This window comes from Corvus cornix, chromosome 2, assembly GCF_000738735.6.
Source record: "Corvus cornix cornix isolate S_Up_H32 chromosome 2, ASM73873v5, whole genome shotgun sequence".
Classification (NCBI taxonomy): Eukaryota; Metazoa; Chordata; class Aves; order Passeriformes; family Corvidae; genus Corvus; species Corvus cornix.
This window is the reverse complement of record NC_046333.1, coordinates 63,559,314-63,578,573: the sequence shown is the minus strand read 5'-3', so window position 1 is coordinate 63,578,573 and position 19,260 is coordinate 63,559,314. Positions and strand designations below refer to the sequence as shown.

At 42.5% G+C, this 19,260-nt stretch overlaps 1 protein-coding gene across 1 annotated transcript in view; it reads right to left on the bottom strand.

Annotated features, from left to right (window-relative positions):
- The window catches only part of JARID2 (jumonji and AT-rich interaction domain containing 2), a 213,626-nt gene that overhangs the window by 88,011 nt on the left and 106,355 nt on the right, over positions 1-19,260 (bottom strand). Inside the window, exon 3 of the mRNA XM_010402890.4 lies at positions 4,371-4,512. Within this exon, the coding sequence (XP_010401192.2) occupies positions 4,371-4,512 (142 nt within the window). The remainder of the gene's footprint in view (positions 1-4,370; positions 4,513-19,260) is intronic.

Here is a 19,260-nt window from a genome sequence, read left to right as displayed (position 1 = left end):
ATTTCTGGCCAATCTAGCGGTGGCAGCTTAAAATGCTACTGCTCCCCAGTGGGTTGTTCCTTTCTCCTACAGCCAACAACCTTCCCTGCAGCAGAACTGGACAAAGAGTCTTCTCCCAGGAGCTCTGCACACCCTTGCACCAGTGGGCAATGTCCATCCCCTGTTTTGCTACTGCAAGACGGGAAATTTCTCCAACCCTAATTTTTTCCTAAACTAAACCAATGTCTTTTTTCCCCTTAACAGAGAGAATATTCTGACATTAAACTTTAAAAAATCCCCGATTTAAAGCTTAACAGTGATCAAAATCAGTCAGCCTCCTCCCACTTCTCACAGCCCTCTATTAAGACAACTTTACAATAAAAGATAAATGCATTTGTGCATTTGGCAATTCCCCATGTGAATTTCTGGGAAGGGGGCCATGTAAATGAGTAGCCACCTGATTAGTAACAGGAAGCAAGCAATAGCCGATTATCACCAAAGATCAACATACTGTCATATGAAGTCTGCTCTGCATATCTCTTCCTGGGTAAGGTGGGCAACTTGTTGCTAGAAAACACACAGCTGTCTCTGCACACTGTTATTAATTCCCAGTGGTTGCAGTCCTTAAGAGTTGCCCATAAAAATGTACGAGCATCCAGCACAGACCAAACACCTTTGGACAGTTACCTATTGATTTTCTCAACTGAGAATCATAGCTGGAAACTGGAGATTCACAACAAAACATGCAGCTACATGGAAGCTACACTTCTCCTTCAGCAATAACCTTTTGTTCATAGGTTTTGAAAAATGTATGATCTTTACATGGTGAAGGCCACCCAATCTGATAGTTTATCAAGCCCATATACCAACAGTTTTGTTCATCTCTCCCCAAAGCATTGAACAAACCAGCAACTTCTCTCATTTACATGGCAACTAGACAGCAATCCATTGCACAGCAGATTCAGTGTAACACTTGAATGCTTGGCTTTTGCCAAATGTTAGAATAATGCTGGCACTTTTCACCTTCACTGGCTGAAAGAAGTATTTACCGCTTAGGATTATCCTGCTGCTTCCCTTCAGACCTGACCACTAGTAATACACACAGCTCAGATCAAAGTAAGTGTTTTCCATCCTTTTGAGTGTAAACTCAAATAAAGCTAAGTATTTTGAAGCACTAAGCTTGCCACTACTGCCACTGCCAATCCTCCCCAAACTCCATTTACTCTGTAAGAAGGGCTTGCAGTTTTGGACATATCTGGAGGCTGCAAAGGGGCAAAGCTGTACATGTGCTCCTTTTCCTCTTTACCACCACCAGCAGCTGAAATCTGTAGCACCACAAAAGGCGGGCTGCAGACTTTTAGAACTGTTCCAGAATATTATTTCAATATAAAATAATACATGTAAAAAGAAATGGAGATGGGAATTTTCGCATCAGATGCAAACCTGGTTGTGTAAGAAGCTTCCTCCAGTCCCCAGAGAGCAAAGGTATTAATTACTGACTACACTCTGACTAGCTGGAACCATCTGAAGCCTAACAGTGTCAGGCCAGTGCATTCAAAAATCCTGCTCCATCAAACAAAGTATCTAAGTGAGTTTCTGAACAAAATCTGCAGTATTAGATTAAATCTGCACACCTTCAACATAACAGCCATCTCTTTCCTTTATGGCTCTTCAATCAAGCTATGATACTAGAAAAGGGGTTGAAACTGGAAAATTAAATAGATATGATAAACCTTAAGCTGTGCTTGGCTGGGGGTTCTACTGTTGTGTTATTCTGCTTGACATATATATGTGAAATAAGGAACACTTGTCTCTGATCTCTTCACTGGTCCACAGCCAGGCTGGTAGGGATTTACCTCCCCCACAGATGCCTGCCAGCACCCACCTATCTACAGCTGAGTCCAGTAAGTCACTGGGACCATCCACTACCTAGTTTTGACCCAAGGGAGGGCTACACCAGGGATAGTTGGCACCAACAGGGATAGTGAGACCACAAGGCAATGTTAACTGCTAGCAAATTCACGCTCCACTCAGTTTGCTACAAGAACTTACACTTGCTGCTTATCCAGGCTCTTGTGCAAATTGTCTCTGAAACTGGAGGAGTTTGGATCAACTATAAATGCAAACTAAAACCACACACATGCTGCACACATGCATGAATCCCTATCCCCTTTATGTAAGGTGACCTGCTCTAGGCAGGGGGAGGAAATGCTGCCAGATTAGTCCCTGAACTGATGGACAGGGGGCCAGAAGGCTGCCAGATAGAGCAGCTGGGAAGAGGTGGGAAGAAGGAACTGGGAAAAGATTGCCTCCACAGTGCCAGCCTGCCATTACATTTAAGAACTGAAAGGTCAAACCAGAGTCTTAAACTACTGAAGAAACTGGATTACAGTTTAAGAGAAGCAACCCAGAAAAGATCTGTCTGCAAAGAGGAAGCTCAGGGAGGAAAAGAAATAGGTAAAAGTCTGTGTTGGGTGTAAATGGAAACAAAGCAAGAACAGTCCCCTTCACAGCAACTAAAGTAACAACTGTAATATTATCTCAACAGCTCATGATGCTTGAAGAAGTTGTGAAGTGATGCCTTGCCTTCCATGAAAGCCAGAGAAAGTTTTCATCTTGGGTCTGTGTTGGGGCTGGGTTTTTTTGTTGTTGTTTTTAACCTGAAAAGTACCAAAAGCACTGAGCTCCCTATTATTATGCCTGAACCACCTAGCTGCCTCTCAAGGGTCTGAATTCCCTCAGCCCAAACCCACCAAATATTCTTCCAAGAATGTTTCACCCAGAGTACTCAAGTGCAGTTTCTGGAGACTGGTGATGTAGAAATCCCACTCATTTCTGAAGCTGGACTGTGCAGGGCACCAGAAGCAGGTACAGCGTAAGGGACAAGCCCTCCTGCCCCTTGCCAGCCCCAAGAGAGGAAGGGGATGTCCCCCTGGTTGCACTGACAGCTGCTCCTACAACTATACTCTGAACAAGAGATAAAAGTCTCACTCACGCTAACAATGAAGAAACCTGGCAAAAGGCCTCAATTCATTTTCTTCTTGCTATTATTTTTAATCCTAACCAGCTTCTTGAAGCTACTCATGGTGTAACCCTGCAAGCCATTATGCGAGCACAGCTAAGGAATGAGGGGACCAACTAAAGCACTGAGGGAAGCAGAAAGAAATTCCTTAAGATAATGTGCATGCAACAGGTTGGCTGTGAAATAATGACCACGGTGTCCCAGGATCACACCAACAGTAGATGTCACCTAAATAGCTCAGCAGAAATAATTTTCAATCCCCCGATGTATCTCATAAAGCCCAAAATCAGCCCACAAATATCTTTGCCCTGACCAGCAGTAGGATGCAATAAGCCTTGCAAAATTTCTACCAGTATGGAAGATAACACAAATTTTACTCTGATATGCCTGATGAGCTAAGTGGGCATATTAGTTAAGAGTTTTAGTTTGTTGCTTGGGTGCACAGAAAAGATTGTGGGGACCAGGGATATGAAACAGTGGAACAAGAACAGGAGGGTGTCCAGGAAAGCACCAGTCTCCTCACCCCATCAGGCTTCTCAGTGGAATTATAAAGTCATACAGAAAACAGGAATACTTCTTTTGTTTGGAAGAAAACTGTTGTTGTTGTTATTATAACTATATGGTTTGTTTTGGCTTGGAACTAGGATGCAAGAAGTGTGGAGGAAAAAAGGTTGAGGAAGCATTTCTGATCCTGTCTTTTAAGTGGCATTTTTTAGACAGCCTGTTTCCGTTCTTACTTCACAGAGAGGACAACTCCCAGCCACCTGCATTCTCAGCATATTTTCTATAATAGATTGGCTTGAGGTCTATGATTTTAACCCACATTTTGCACATTCAGTGAGTTCTAGGAAAGAGGAGGCAGCTTGCTGCAGCAGTATCTCAAAGTAGTCTTTTGCAACCGATACCCACCACACTCCCTTACTATGCAGTCCCTCTTCTCAGAAGCATCTGTTTTGTCCTTTCCTATCTTTTTAACCTTACATGGTTTCATTCACTGAAAATTAGAAATACCAACAATAACTGTAACTACTTTAGTGATGCTTTCCTTGAAATTGCACACACATACATATTGACATGACCTGAGAGGCAAACACCAGGAGAGGAGAGAGTCTTAAGGCATTTAAATTAGCATTCACCTACTGTAAAATAATAACAGCTTTTCCATGCTTTCCAAAACAGCAACGAGAACCATCTATACCAACAGGTGAAGCAAAGCTTGCTATATCTTTGCTGTTCATAGAAGGAATCCATGCTGCAACATCTGCTTATGGTAGGGCAGTAGGTGCGACCACAACCTACTGATAACATAATGCAACACTCTAAGAGACAAAGCAGAAAGGCTCTACTTTAATCATAACGCACTACTGACCTTTTCCTTGAGGGCCCTTCTTCAAAATCTGAAGAACTAACATCGTTGCTTGTTGAGGACACTTGCGATGCATCGTCCTTCTCATTCTCCAGCTGTTCTGATCCTGGTCCTAATCCTTTAGATTGGCCATTAGTGAGAAGTCCTGCAAACATGACAAAGGAGTACACAATATTCAAAACCTGCATTACCAGTGATTTTATAAAAATTCACATGTGACACTTACGATAGAGAGCTGATGTCCAAAGCAACTGTCTTGCAAAGAGATAGACTGACAACACTGATTTTGTATAGAGGTACTTTAATAAAAATCTGCCAGCCTGCCTGCTTCTGATTTGGTTAACTCTAAGACCCCAATCTCAAATAACTCCAATATGAGTGTTTGCAATAGTGTTTATAATCTTGTCACTTTCGAAAAAGGGACACATCTTAGTCAAATTCATCCTTGTTTTACAGAATTCCTGTGACTGGCATAGATGAGAGTCTTTTGCATTTATCTGTGGATTCATAAAATTAAGCTGCCATTTGGTCCAATTTGACATCATCTTGCTCTTCATTCTGGCGCCTCCAACTACTGCAATTTATGATCCTTTGAAAAAAATCCTACATCCCAAAGAAGTGAACATCAAATGTCCATTTCCTGACTTTGATTCTTCTGGCCAAGTGTCACTCATCTACAGAAACTCCAGACTGCCAGAAAAGGTACACAGGGCATCAAAGGTACACAGGACGCAGCTGCCTTCCCTTTTGTGCCTTTCCTCTCCTGGAGAAATAATACAGCAAGCAGAGTCCCACACAGATGGAAGAGAGCATTGGACCTTTGCAAGCATAACTTTTAACAAATTTTGTGTATTCTATGCCACCAAGTAACTACAATATAATATGACTCTTACAAACAACAGCAGATAGGCAATGAAACCACTCATACTTAAGGAAGAATTAAAATAGTAACATATTCTTCAGCAGGCTCTGGGATGAGAGGGAGGAAACAATTTTATTAGCTCACTCTTTACTCCATGTTATAAGAGCTTATTACCAGAGGAGCTGCAATTTCATCCAGGAGAATGCTTTCTCATCTCTCCACCCAAATAGTTTTACAAATGGCATAACAAAGCTTTGTTTCACTGCTGTACTTCCTCAGAGAAATGTTGATAAGACTTCTCTCCCTCCTTTAGCCATTTCAGTCTCTCTTTCAAAAACTGCACCTTAGAAAAGAAAATGTGGCGGGGAAGGGGGTGGGGGCTACCCTTTCCAAGATGAGCCAGGCAGTGAGGCTGGTCAGAGTACTAAACTGAAAACATTTACTAAGAACTGCAGTTCAAGAATTTCTACCAGCACTACATGAGTGCCAGACCATTTCGGACCTCTGTTTTCAGGAAAATCACCATCCAGTACCACCAATGCACTTACTCATTGCATAACCAAGCATTCCGCCAAGCTCAGCTCCGAAGAGACATCGAAGCATAACCAGAGCAAGAGCAAAGACACCTGGCTCCGGTGAGCTGCTGTCTCTAAGCACTGGAAGCTTGGCCACAGTTGTAGCCAAATGCTCCTTCCTCACAAGGCCATTTATTCACTGGTCGCTTGGGCACTACGACTGCCAGCGGGCTCTGAACTTCACCAATTCCAATCTAATTGCTCTGACTGCCCATTTTTAAACAGCCTAATCCAAAGCCTGCATCATATCTCTCACTCTCATTTTACCAACTGAAGTCTGCTCATATTCATTGTGAACTATACCACATTTCTGCTGACTTGGGCTATGTGATGGCCACATGCTGCAGTTTTTGCATATGCTGTTTTAAAAACTTCACCTACAAAGCAGAAACATGGATTGTTTTTTTTGTGGGGAAGAGTCGGTGAACTGGTAGCTCAATTTTTTTCCCTAATACACAGCCCACAGAGCAAAAGTTGAAACTACACACCAATTTTTGCATTAAATTGTCTCTTCTAGCCAGCTCCAGACTGTCAGGGAGAAGTAAAATGACCCAGTTTACATTTTCTCTCCCCTTTTGTTGAATTCCTTTTGATATTTCCTTTCCATTAAAGGGATCTCAAACTGTGACCCAACAAATAAAACAAATTTCAGTATCAGCACATGATACTACAAAAGGGTTTGTAGTGTAACCACACAATCATATGACGTGGGGTGACAGCATCCCTTCAAAGCATTCCCGAGGAAATGAAGGCAAACTTTGAAAAAACGCTTGAATAGATTATATTTCTATGCTGAACTCACTCCCTCTAGAAGCCCTAGTGCCTAAGTTTATTCTTATAAAAGTTTCAACTTTTGCTTTGCATTTTTCCATGAAACCACTGCTGATAAAATTTACAATTTTTGAACTCCAGGGAAGTCTAAATCAAGCATATCATTTGAGGCCTGACACTCAGTAACTTAACTCTTATGGCAGAATTTGATTAGGTTTTCCAAAAGCAATATTTGTTCTGGAGACCTGCCATATGTAAAACCCAGGAACCTGAAGTATATGAGTCAAGAAAATCACCTTTCAGGCTGTCAACTTGCATGCACTTGGAAGGCAATTTTTATTCATCCTTTCACCCTGCCAAACCATCAGCTCACTTGGGAGACAAGCATGATTTGTGTTCCTCAAGGAAAAAAGTATCGGTTTGCCTACCATTACTCATCATAACCAGCACCATTCCAAGACGCAGTAATATTGCCGATAACTGATGTTAGCTATCGCCCGCTGGAACCAACTAAAACAAGTGCTCTGAAAGAGAGGCATAAAACTACAAATGAGAGATACTGATAAATACTGGGAATGGGTGTCATGTTCTACAGGTTTTCAGGGCAAGCAAAATTGCAAAATCCACTCTGAAGTGATGAAAGGCACAGACAGCCACAATCCAAAGCCTCCTTTCAAGCCCTGGAGAGAAAGCACATGCTGAAGCAGGCTGTTATACAGTTTACTGCCACTCGATCATTTTTATATCAAATGCATTCAGCTTGCCCCCAGATACCTTTCCCTTCAAATGCCATTCCTGTTATCTCTAACTGCAATAAGCCACATTCTTTTCTGCTGTGCATCAGCTGGGAGCCATGAAAGGTCTGGAAGCCTCAGGACAGGATGGGGACCCCACAGTTTTGCCAAGTGATACTCAGGCACTCCCATCACCATTAATGAGTTGGTACCAGTGCAGTGGACAGGTCATACAGGTCTGCTGGTGCACTTAAGGAGCATCAACCCATGTGTTTGACTCTCCAAGGCCAACCACACTACAGGAAGCAGCAGGCATTCGTATTTCTTAAAAGCTGAGTAGTACAGTTGTGTACGTATATAAAGAGAGAAAAGCAACTATGCAAGAAAACACTCTTTTGTATAGTCTGGAAAGCTGAACCACTCCAAGGAGTGGCTACTTCAGAGCACCCAGCAACAGTCAAGGAATCAGCAAGCCCTCCAGAGCCAAATCAAATCAAAGGGACAAATAGTTCCTCTACTGCTTTTCCATGGCTGTGCCCTTCAGCCTCTAAAACCACAATGCCAGCAAGCCCTGGCTCCTGTCGAAGCCCATGACATTCTCAGCTGCTGGAGAGCTGGCAGAGGCTGCCTGCCCCTTGCCCACTAGGCTCATCTCAGCCCTAGCTCTCACTGCCTTCTCCCCTGGCAGCTGGACTCATGACCAGCCACCAGACCTGAATAACTAGGCAGAATAAATCAGGGTTGATAAAAATAAGACTTTATTCCTGTAATAGAAAGTGTTTGTTTTAAAAGTCAAATTAGATTTTTCAAAAAAAATAAACCTCATTAAAATTAAGTTTGAAAGTACAGCAACTTGCATTATAAGTCACTGTAGGATTTCAGTTATTAAAATGACTTACATGAAATAATTTATATATACAGAGAAGCACTGCATATTTGCTGTCAAAGTTTAAAAGGAACTGAACAGTTCAAAGTCACTGAATAAACACTACCTTAATTAAGTCAGTAATAATGAATTATTTAATTAAGTCACAATACAGGAACTTGCATATCAAATGACATCTATGACCCTTTAAATACACTGTTCTGGCTCTAACTGATCAAGACTAGACACTTTCAGAGAAAGGCCAATTACTAATTCCTAATAATTAAAAAGGGTAGCTTAAAACTGAACCATAGAGATCTTAACATCCTCTCTAAAATGCATTTTAGTCACATAAATGTCAACTTCACCATTTTCCTGAATTTGTTTTTAAACTTCCAAAAATGCTGCAATACCAAACCGTTTAGATACTTGCTGCTTAAAAAGACCAAAAGAAAAAGAGCTTCCATTTATCAGTACTGAGAAAAAGCAGCAAATGTCACTTTTTCATCCACTGTTACAAGTGAGAGGAAGTACAAAAGCCCTTTCTGCATACAAGTCATTATTAAAGAGACTTCTATCACCTCCTATTTATTTGCCTTCCACACTGAATGTTTTCAGATCTGTCTGTGGCTACAAGTCTGTTTGTTTTTTCACATGCAGGAAGGGCTCTGCTCTGAGAGCTGAGCCCTACCCTCTAGGGTGATCCACACAGAGTACGGATATTATGGCTTTACAACCTGCCCACAGCGTGCTCCCTCTTGTTCCCACTCCATCTCACTGCCCCCTTCGCTGCTCAGCTGTAGCTTGTAGCTGAGCAGAGGTCTTGCTGAGCCTACTCCAGCAACCAGAACATCCCTCTCACCAAAAACAGAGTGTGTAAAGAACAGTTAAATCTGCTTAAATTAGCTTATTATAGGGGCATTGTGCTGACTCAAGTGGATTGCTTCTCATAAGAGCCTAGCAAGTAAGACTTAACAATACCAGCACACGCAGGGCTTAATTTACATTGGTACACATTTGCTGACCTTACTGGTTTTGGTGATAACACACCCAGCAATCTACAACTCTTCTCAAGTCATGATCTAACTCATCTCTGGTCATCTGGAGAGATGACTGACAGGCACATACAGGACAGGTCTTAGGAGCATCTGAAGATGTGATACAAAATCCCAGTACCTGGGAATGCACCATATAATAAAACATGATGTTAACTCTAAATACACAGAAGGAAAACTGAGGAGGAAGAGAGGAGCAGAAAGCAGCAACGTAAGAGAAGACAGAAAAAAAGTAAGGGAGGGTTTGGAGTTAGTTGGTTTTAAAAATAGATGAGATTGCAATTACTGGTATGTTCTTCATTATTAAAGTTACTGAATAATCGGGAAACCAAACGGGAGCATCTGAGCAAATTTCAGCATCATGTGGTTAGTTAACTAAGTGGTTGGGTGAAGAGACTTTCACAATGTTTCCAAAACACTATTTCCACATCACTTACTCTAACGCCAACAAGGCATCTCAGCATGAACATTTCCATGTTCTTACAATAGAGCAACACCTATTTTAGCTTGCTGTTTCCCAGTCCTAAGGCAGCTTAGGAAAAAAAATACATTCAATTGTATTTCCAGTCAGTTCTCACAGTCAGAGGCAACCCACAAAGCCATTATGTTAGGAAAATCAGCAGTCAACACCCCACAAACACAAGCCAAAGATATCAAAACCATTAAATGACCTAAACAAAGACAATTTCAACATGACCATATTCACAGCTTTCTATATGAGATAACGTCAGAGGGTCCACAGCCCAAGGGAGCCATCCTGCAGATCTCAACAATATGTGAAATACGTAACTCTGCTCCTGGGTGCTTTTTGACTACACAGGGACACTTTTCTTCCCACTGCCAAGAGATTCTGGGTTGGTTTCCCCCCTGGCAGTCCTTTCCCTGCAGTCCTCCCTGGTCCCTGCAAGCTGAACTGCTCTGGGCTGGTAGAAAAGGTCCAGTTTCCAGGGCAAGCAGCAAAACAAACACAAGTTACAGTAAGTTAAAAAGGGGATTTACCCAAGGCAGCATTCTCACTGTGCTAGGATGACAATGCTCCTTATGAGAGCATGTAATAAATAGCAGGGACTGTAGTTACATAGCCATGGAGCTAGAGCTCTGTTCCCTTATGGAGTAACATGCCTGTCCAAACTTCAGCTGTGCAGTCATGGGAGTTGTACAGGAAAGCTTTGTTTAAAAATATTAATGATTTCTTTCTTTCTGCACCATCTCATTTAGGAGAGCTGACACAAAAGTTAGAAAGCAAAGGGTTTAAGCACAGTGTTATAAAGTCTGACGGTTAGCCATCCCACACCATGGTCTGGAAGTTTAGTACCACCTGAACATGGACAAAGTTTTGAGCATAACCACACCATGGAAGACCACCAACATGAATTCTATGCCTAAAATAGAAAGGAAAAAAATTACTATCTTCAGCTCTTTAAATATTTACTCTGGCCATCAGTTTCACAAAGGTACAGAATGTTTCGCACACATTCTGTACAAAAATCAAAACCAGCAATAAACTGGTGGCTCACCTACACCTCTTGTTTTCCTTCAACCTTGTAGATATTGCCTACCTAGACTTTAGGGAATGGTCTTTCACACCATTTCCCACACACTTTGCTTGAGAAACTGGCTGCTCATGGCTTGGATGGGTGCAGTGTTTGCTGGTTTAAAAACTGGTTATATGGCTGGGCCCAGAGAGTGGTGGTGAATGGCATTACATCCAGTTGGCAGCTGGTCACTCATGGTGGTCCCAGGGCTCAGTGTTGGGGCCAGCCCTGTTTAACATCTTCATCGATGACCTGGACCAGGGGATTGAGGACACCCTCAGTCAGTTCACAGATGACACCGAGTTGGGCAGGACCATTGATCTGCTGAGGGTAGAAAGGCTCTACAGAGGGATCCGGAGAGGCAGGAAAGCTGCCCAGCAGGAAAGAACCTGGGGTTGCTGGTTGACATCTGGATGAACAAGAGCCAGTGTGTGCCCAGGTGACCAAAAAGCCAATGGCATCCTGGCCAGCAGGACCAGGGCAGTGATTGTCCCCCTGTACTCAGCACTGGTGAGGCCACATCTCGAGTGCTATGCTCAGCTCTGGGCCCCTCCACAAGAAAGACACCGAGGTGCTGGAGCGCGTCCAGAGAAGGGCAAAGGGGCTGGGAAAGGGTCAGGAGCACAAGTCTGATGAGGAGCAGCTGAGGGAGCTGGGGGTGTTTAGCCTGGAGAAAAGGAGGCTCAGGAGGGACCTTATCACACTCTACAGCTGCCTGAAAGGAGGGTGTAGCCACATGAGGATTGGTCTCTTCTCCCAGGTAACAAGCAATAGGACAAAAGGAAATAGCCTCAAGTTGTGCCAGGGGAAGTTTAGACTGGATATTTGGAGAAAATTTCTTCACAGAAGAGGGGATCAAGCACTGGAACAGGCAGCCCAGGGAAGTGGTTGAGTCAGCATCCCCAAAGGTATTTAAAAGATGTGTATATGTAGCACTTTGGAACATGGTTTAGTGGTAGAGTTGGCAGTGCTGGGTTAACAGTTTTACTTGATTATCTTAGAGGTCATCTCCAACCCAAATAATTTTGAACTACAGAGTGTTACAGTTTCTTATGAGCTACAGCTTTGTATACAAGTTTATTTGCATAGTATCATTAAGGAACAATTTTCACCATTTTTCGTAAGTAACAGACAAACAGCTGTGATGCAATACAAATCTACATTGCGTTGTCTGTAATCCTAAATTTGTCTTCTACCAAAACCACACTTTACGTACTAGACTACGTGCTGAAACACTACCAAAATCTTGGTAGGCATGTTAAATAAAACCATTAGTCATTTGATGCTAAGTTTAACCGCACCGGTATCTCTAAACATCTGCAGTCTGCATTAATCAGCACACTGTACCGAGTTACTGTATTTAGCTGTTGTACAGCTATGCACAAAAGATAATTTAGTTTTATAGTGCAAATGCCATCTGTCACATTGTCACAGCATGACAAGGTATCACATTACATATTAAACAGACAACATGCTTCAAAAATAAGGCCTATTTTCATGCTCTGGTTGTCTCAGAGACTAAAGAATGGGGTTTTCATAATAGTGATATAATTTAAAAACAAAGCAAACCACAATATTTTTCTCTGGGATAAGAGATATTAATTCCGTGTCTACTTTTTTAAGGATAGCTGTCATAAAGGCTATTTTGATCTAATTTGGTAATGCAAAACCACAACAGTTTTCTGTCTCTAAATAAAAAAGCCACAGCATGAAACCATCATCGTTTATGCCACACGATGCTCTGTGCTGCCACCACGATGGTAATTAACAGTACGCGGGCTTTTCAGATGACAAGCCACTGGACATTAGGTTGATTGTGGTACATAACAGAGCATATGCATGAAGCAGTACCATTATGCCAAAAACTGTTAGCAAATAGCTTGTATAGTCTTCATAAATGACTAGAAGAGTGCTTTTATATGTAGATATAAATCATTACTATGGAAGCCACGCATGAATGACATTACAGCACAAGATGTGTTTGTCAGCCTGTCAAAAGACCAGATCACCAAAGAGAACAGACTAAATAACACAGGTTGAAAGAAGCTCCTCACTCCCATTATAGCTCCATCCAAAACCACTATTAAGCAACCAAAGACATTTTGTGACTTTGCATCCTGCATATTAGTCCATTACTGATTAGCAGCATTAATTGAAATTAACTGTTCTGTTGTTTCAACACAACACTTTCTAGGGTGTTTTGTTTTCATTTGGGGGAGTTTGGATTGAGGTTGAGGTGGTATTAAACTCATAAAAGCAGGAATACAACAGTCAAAAATGAACCTTATTTAATTCTGCCAGGAAACTACCCCAGGCCATATGACATACTTCTAGCCTCAGTTTGATTTACGAAATATGCATCTGAAAGAAATTTAAAACAAAAGAAACCAATAAAGCACCCCCCAAAAAAGCCTACCAATGTCTGCACTGTATAAATAGAGAAAAACCTCACCTGAAGTTTGTTCATACTTCTGTTATTTTAGGTTTGGGGTTTTTTTTTAAAGTACTCAAAGAGACACACCTCTCTGATTAAAGACATTTCTCCACTTTAAAGGGCACAATGAGAACTCTGAATCTCTGATTCACCCAAGTAAACACACAACCCCTTCTGGCACTTTATACTTCATAAACCAGAACAGAGGCCATAGCCTGGGCTCCATGATGGTGTGGCCTGGATGAGGGAGCGAACAGGAGTATCAAACAGGCTGAGCAGCGAGGTAGGTGTTCATTGACAGGTGAAGGAGATAGCAGCAGTAATGCTGACCCAAAAAAAGCTGAGGGAACAAACACATCTCTTAAATCCCCTTCCTACAAATGCAGACAGCTAAGTCATAGCTTAAAATCACAAACGGCTACCCCTTAGATTTTTCCAAACTTTTTTTCTTGATTTTACAGAGGGGAGGCTGGGGGAAAGGAAACTTAAGGAACAACTGCCCCCAAACCCAAAAGATAGAGCTGTCATGAATGAAGCAGAACAGAGAGGAGGAAAGCGAGTTGATGGTCACGACCCTACCAGCTGCTCACTGTGTGTTATATTGTACCATTGTGTAATTGAGCTTCTACCAATTGCCCCTGGAGCTGTATGGTAAGGGGAGAGCAGTAGCATTTCTAATAAGTAGGTACCAGGCTGTGTAAAGACATTACGTTTTGACAAACAAACACAGTCAATTTTATGGTACCATAAACACTCCCTTTTAGCACCAGGGAAACAAGCATCATGTACTCTTCCCGTACTTTGTCAAGGAATCACACTATTTATTGTACAAATTTGTTGTACTCGAATCTACCTCAGTCGCACAACCTCCTTTGACTGCAGTCAGAAAGCTTCAGAGGAACAAGAGGACTCCAAATGCAAGCTATAGACCTTTGCTGTTCAGATATGTGGCTGGAGAAGGCATGAAGCCCTCAGCAGGAAAACAGCAACAACCAACAACAGGAAGAGAGCTTGGTTAGGATGCAGGGACCTGGACTCTGTCCAGATGCAGCCACTGCCAAGCAGGTGCCCCTGAAGAGGCCACCTCCTCTCCAGGCACCTCAGCTCACCCAACTGTAAAATAAAGGTAGTGAGTTCAGCTTCCATAGTGAAATGCAGGGAGGGGTACAGACAGTAACCACGACATGAGACACAGGGTTTGTGTTACTAACATCCCTCAGTGGTGTGTGCCTTGTGTAGATTTTGGTCTTGGACAGAGTGGCTTTATTTCTCCTTGAGGAGAAAAGTGCCCTTAATTGCCTTAGATTTGCGTCTGTCCTGTAAGACACCTTCTCTCATATGCAACCTGGAAACAGAGTTAAACATGCTTTTTATTAGAAATTACAGACACAAGCAAGTCCACAAAAAATATAATTTATCGCCATTTAGTTCAAGGGTATCAGCAACTGAACTATCAGCATAACCACTGAGAGAGAGAAAAGTCTAAGTTCTCAGGTATTAACAAAATTCAGGGAGATAGAAATAAGGTCTTCTTTGGTTTTTATGCCAAAACCATCATGTCTTGTTTATCCTGCCTTTCCTGGGGAATTTTACAGCTGAATGGAAAACCAGTGGGGTGACACCCCATGGGAGAGAGTAAAGAAAACCTGCAATATGCCTATGAAAGAAGTGATTTCATTTTAAAATGTTTTGTTCTTCCTACCTTTTTTTTTTAACCCATTTGAGAGCTATTTGGAGAAAAGTTATTGACTGTTTCCAAAGTATTTTTACTTGTTCTTCACAAATACCCCCCATGTGAGGGAAAGAGCATGGGTTACACTGCTAAATAAGAAGTAAAGCTAGCTAATCACTGTTGCAGGTCTTTGTCACCCATATGTCAGTAAGTGAGGGCAATTCCTCCCCCTCCTGAAGCAGGAGCTACAGAGCTAGCTTAACTGTAACATACCATAGCAGTCCCATTTTTCAGACAAGTTATTTCCCCCTACCTCAGCATCACAGGGCTATGCCTTTAGACGCACCCTGTTTCAGAGTTAAGCTTTCACTAGGTATGGATGGACAAAGGAACAATAAATCCACACTTCAAAAATATCCATACCTTGACACCTAGGGACTAGACAGATTAGTAAAGATGAAAAAGAAAATTTAAAAAAGACATTCTGGTATTTTAAGTAACATGAGAAAGAAACGCTCTATGCCAAGAGCATGTCTCTAGACAACAGCTATTCTACACTAGAAAGTAAAAATTAGCAATTGTGTCTCCACAGAGTATAAACGAAGGAGGAAGAAAGAAGGTGAAGGCAAACACAGTGAAGCAAGAAAGAGCCTGCTAATTGGAAGAAAATACAACGTATGAATGTGCAAATAAAACAACAAGGGAAATAAAAAGGCATGCAGTGTCTCAGTAACAATGAATACTTGTGAGCCTGAAAAGGAAGAAATGTGCAGCTAAAACTCAGAGGCTTAGCAAGGCTTGACTGTATTTGTTAGGATTTCTAGGAAACCCTCACGGATTGCAAAATTTGAAAACTGCATATCTGCATGAAACTGGGAACAATGCAAAACAGCATCTTGATGAACACTCGCTACATGCTTTTCCTCTAATGAAGCACAGTTCCCAGTGATCTGCAGTGAGGGATCACACAAACAGGCCGGGCTTATGATCTGGGCTGATGGAGAGGAAGAAAAGCTCATTTCTGGAACTGGTGTCCTGGACAGCCAGCACCTCCCCTAAGAAGGCAGCAGCAGGCAAGGGCCAGGCCAGCCCTCTGCTGCAGTCTTTGGGGAGGCCGGAGAGCTGACAGCAGGAGCTAAGAATGCAGCAGGGCTCTTATGTAACATCCACACTCCTCTGATGGACTGGGACAGCCCTACTCCATTTGCAAATCGAAAGCAGCAAGAAGAGAGAGCCTGAGTTACTTCTTTCTCAAGTAAACCAAATTAAATAAAATTATCAGAGACATAAATGTATGACTTGGCTTCTACACACACCTCAAAAGTAAGCAAAACAGCAGATTCTGAAAGAGTAGGAGGGCTTCAGCACAGCAGTGTGCTCAAATAAAAAGGATGGGGAAAAGACAAGAGAAGTGCCAGAAAGCCCTTTTGGGGAAGTTATCCTCTGCTTAATTGTCTCTAATTCTGCGCCTCTGTGACAAAAGCTGTGAAAGGAAAACGTTGAATGACATACGTCTAATTGCACAGTCCCATTTGATATTTTAATGCATGTCATTGAGGATTTGCTTTTCATGACTTTTGCCAGGAGCATGGGCAGCCCTCCAGACAGATAGAAATTTTTTCCCCAATGTGACAGGAGAGATGAGGATTCTGTTTGCTGCAAGAACACACAGCCTGTTGATACAGCGACAGTGATTGTCCCATGCAGCCAGCAGATACGAGCATGGATTCAGCCCTCCCTTCACTGGAGGTGCTCTGAACTTTCAGTCAAAGAAAAGGAGAGAAAAAGTCCTCATCCTGTCCTGGGAAAAACTGATTGAGCTAAATGCTAGGTGTTCTACATGAATTCAAGTTACATATGACAGATACTTGAATTAAACCACTTTAATTACTTTTGCTCCACATTTTCAATAACTTTTTAGTGAACATGCCCTCCCTAACTCTGAGATCATCCATCAGTCAGCCGTAGGAGTCAAGCTGTTCAACCTCTTTTGCTGACAATGGGTTTTTTTCCTCTGGCATGTCACATCCTTCTACTAAGCACTTGAATTACGATCTCTGAGTATAGAGCAATTAAATATCCACTGACTTGAAAAAAAACCAGGACACAGTCTCTTCTAACATAACACCCTAGCCTCTTCAGCAACATGCCAGACAGCCCTCCCCTGGTGCAGGAGGTCAGGGCAGTCTAGCTGGACTGAAGCAGGGAGGCAGGCTGCCTCCCACAACACCAGGGATGCATCGCCACTGCCTGAAGCCAGATCTCAAATTCCCTGCCAGCGTGACTGCACACACGTCTGTTGAGAGCCTTAACACAGACTTGACAACCAGGCCAGCATAAGGTCCTGTGACATCCCAGAAAGTGGGAGGGGAGGAAGCTGCCTGAGCAATTCTCAAACACTTTTTTTTAAGCTGTTGGTTTCAAAGGCTTTTGTCCAGAACCCTAAATGTCATCCATGATGCTCAGTGCCTTGCTGCTAGTAGGGAAAGGGAACTCTCTTCAGGGGAAAACCAGAGCTGCTTTTCCTGTGGGAGAACTCTTCCCCTTGGCATCATCTACCCAGTGTTTATTTCCTTTCCTTCACAGAAAGCATCTACAAGGTATCATAAAGCAACATGAAAATTCAACCACCTGGAAAGCTCCCAAAACTCAGCCTTTGATCTTTTAGGATGCCTTCATCCTTGTCACTGGTTTTTCATCTAGCTTGCTAAATTGATTATAAAAAATATATTCTTAAAACACTTGACATGGTTCTAACACATGAAACAGCACTGTGGTCACAGAAAGAATTTTTTTACCACAGTGAGTAAACGTATTTAAACCATATTTTCAAAACCTGGATGCTTAAAAAAAAACAATACAAATAAAAAAAAAGTCCACCTATCTTACTGTGAAATCTGTTGCAGATCTGTACTCTCCCCTTCACAAGGGAAGGGAATTTTTTTTTCCTTTTTTTAATTTCTTGTAGGGGCAGGCAAGTGAGTAGTCTCATTTCCTCACTTTCTAAAATTAAAGGTCAGAGAAGTATGCTCCACACTCAGGATGAAGAACTGCCTTGTTGTTGCACTCAGTTCCCTGTAATCTGTTTGCAGAGTTATTGTCAGAGGAGAGCAGGCTTGTGACAGTAAAACATTGAGACCAACTGCAGCAAACTGAAAGCACAAGTGCAGTATGAAAGCCCAACACAAATGAACAAATTGTTCTGCCATGGGCGTGCACGGCAGCGATGACATTTCACCTCTATTTGAGCACTAAGCCTTTGCCTAAGGTAGGGATTCCGGCCCATTCCTACGCGATGCTGACAGCAGTGGCACAGGTTGGCGGATGCCTCTCTGATGCACCGCAGCCACCTACCTGCTGGGAACGTGCAATGGAAAAGTACAAGCCAGGAAATAAATCTGTAGCTGGAAGACACTCAGGAGAAATCCCTGCCCTCCCAGACCAGCTCCAGCACTGCAGTGACTGGAGAGCAGGTGAGGGGATACAAGCAGGAGGATCCTACATCCAGCCTGTAGCTGAGCTCCGAGGATCTCACTGCACAAGTGGAGCACAGGCCAATGGGAGAGTGACTCAACTTTAAAGGTGTCGGAACACGACAACTTCAGCCACCTGCCAGACTGTACGTGGAGACCATTCTCATTTTAACTGGGGGGACAACTGATTCTTGCCAGCATTAATGCAGATCTCTGAAGCATCGGCATAGGAAACTTCAGTGCTGTAACAGCCTTTAAGGAAACACTCCTCACAAGCTAAGCAATTTCCATCTCTATTTCCAGCTCTTGAGACCAGCAGCTTAACCTTACTTTCACCTCCCTTTTGTGAGCTCTACAGGCAAACCACGGGGGGAAGAGATGAGAGCTGGGGTAGGGGGGCAGCCACTTGAAAATCTGATGCTGGAGAGAAGTCTTCTGAAATGTTAAGGAGACTTCCCGACACACCAGCCCCCAGAGGAGTTAAATTCCACCACCATGAAACATTCTGCTGCTATTAAATAGCTTTTTTTGCTCATGTTTCAGGGCATCAGAAGAGGAAGTGAAACAACATTAGCTGCTTCCTGACTTAATAGAAACCTTGGAACAACCATCAACACACCCTTATCCAGTCAAGACTATACACTGATGTGCATTTAATGGTTTTATCTTTCTGAACAGGCAAAGGAGATAAAGTACTATCTTCCAATTTTTTAAGAATACTATTTCCTCCTCCCCAACCAAGAACTCATTACACAGAACGTTCCTGTCATGTATTGGTGTAATTGAAGGCTAGCACCCATTAGCATATTTCTTGTTTTAAGTACAGCATCAGAGAAATGGGAGTGAGAGGGTGGGAGGTACATGCAATGGAACAGCATAGAAATACATGATAAAGAGGTAAATGAGCTTTCAAAATA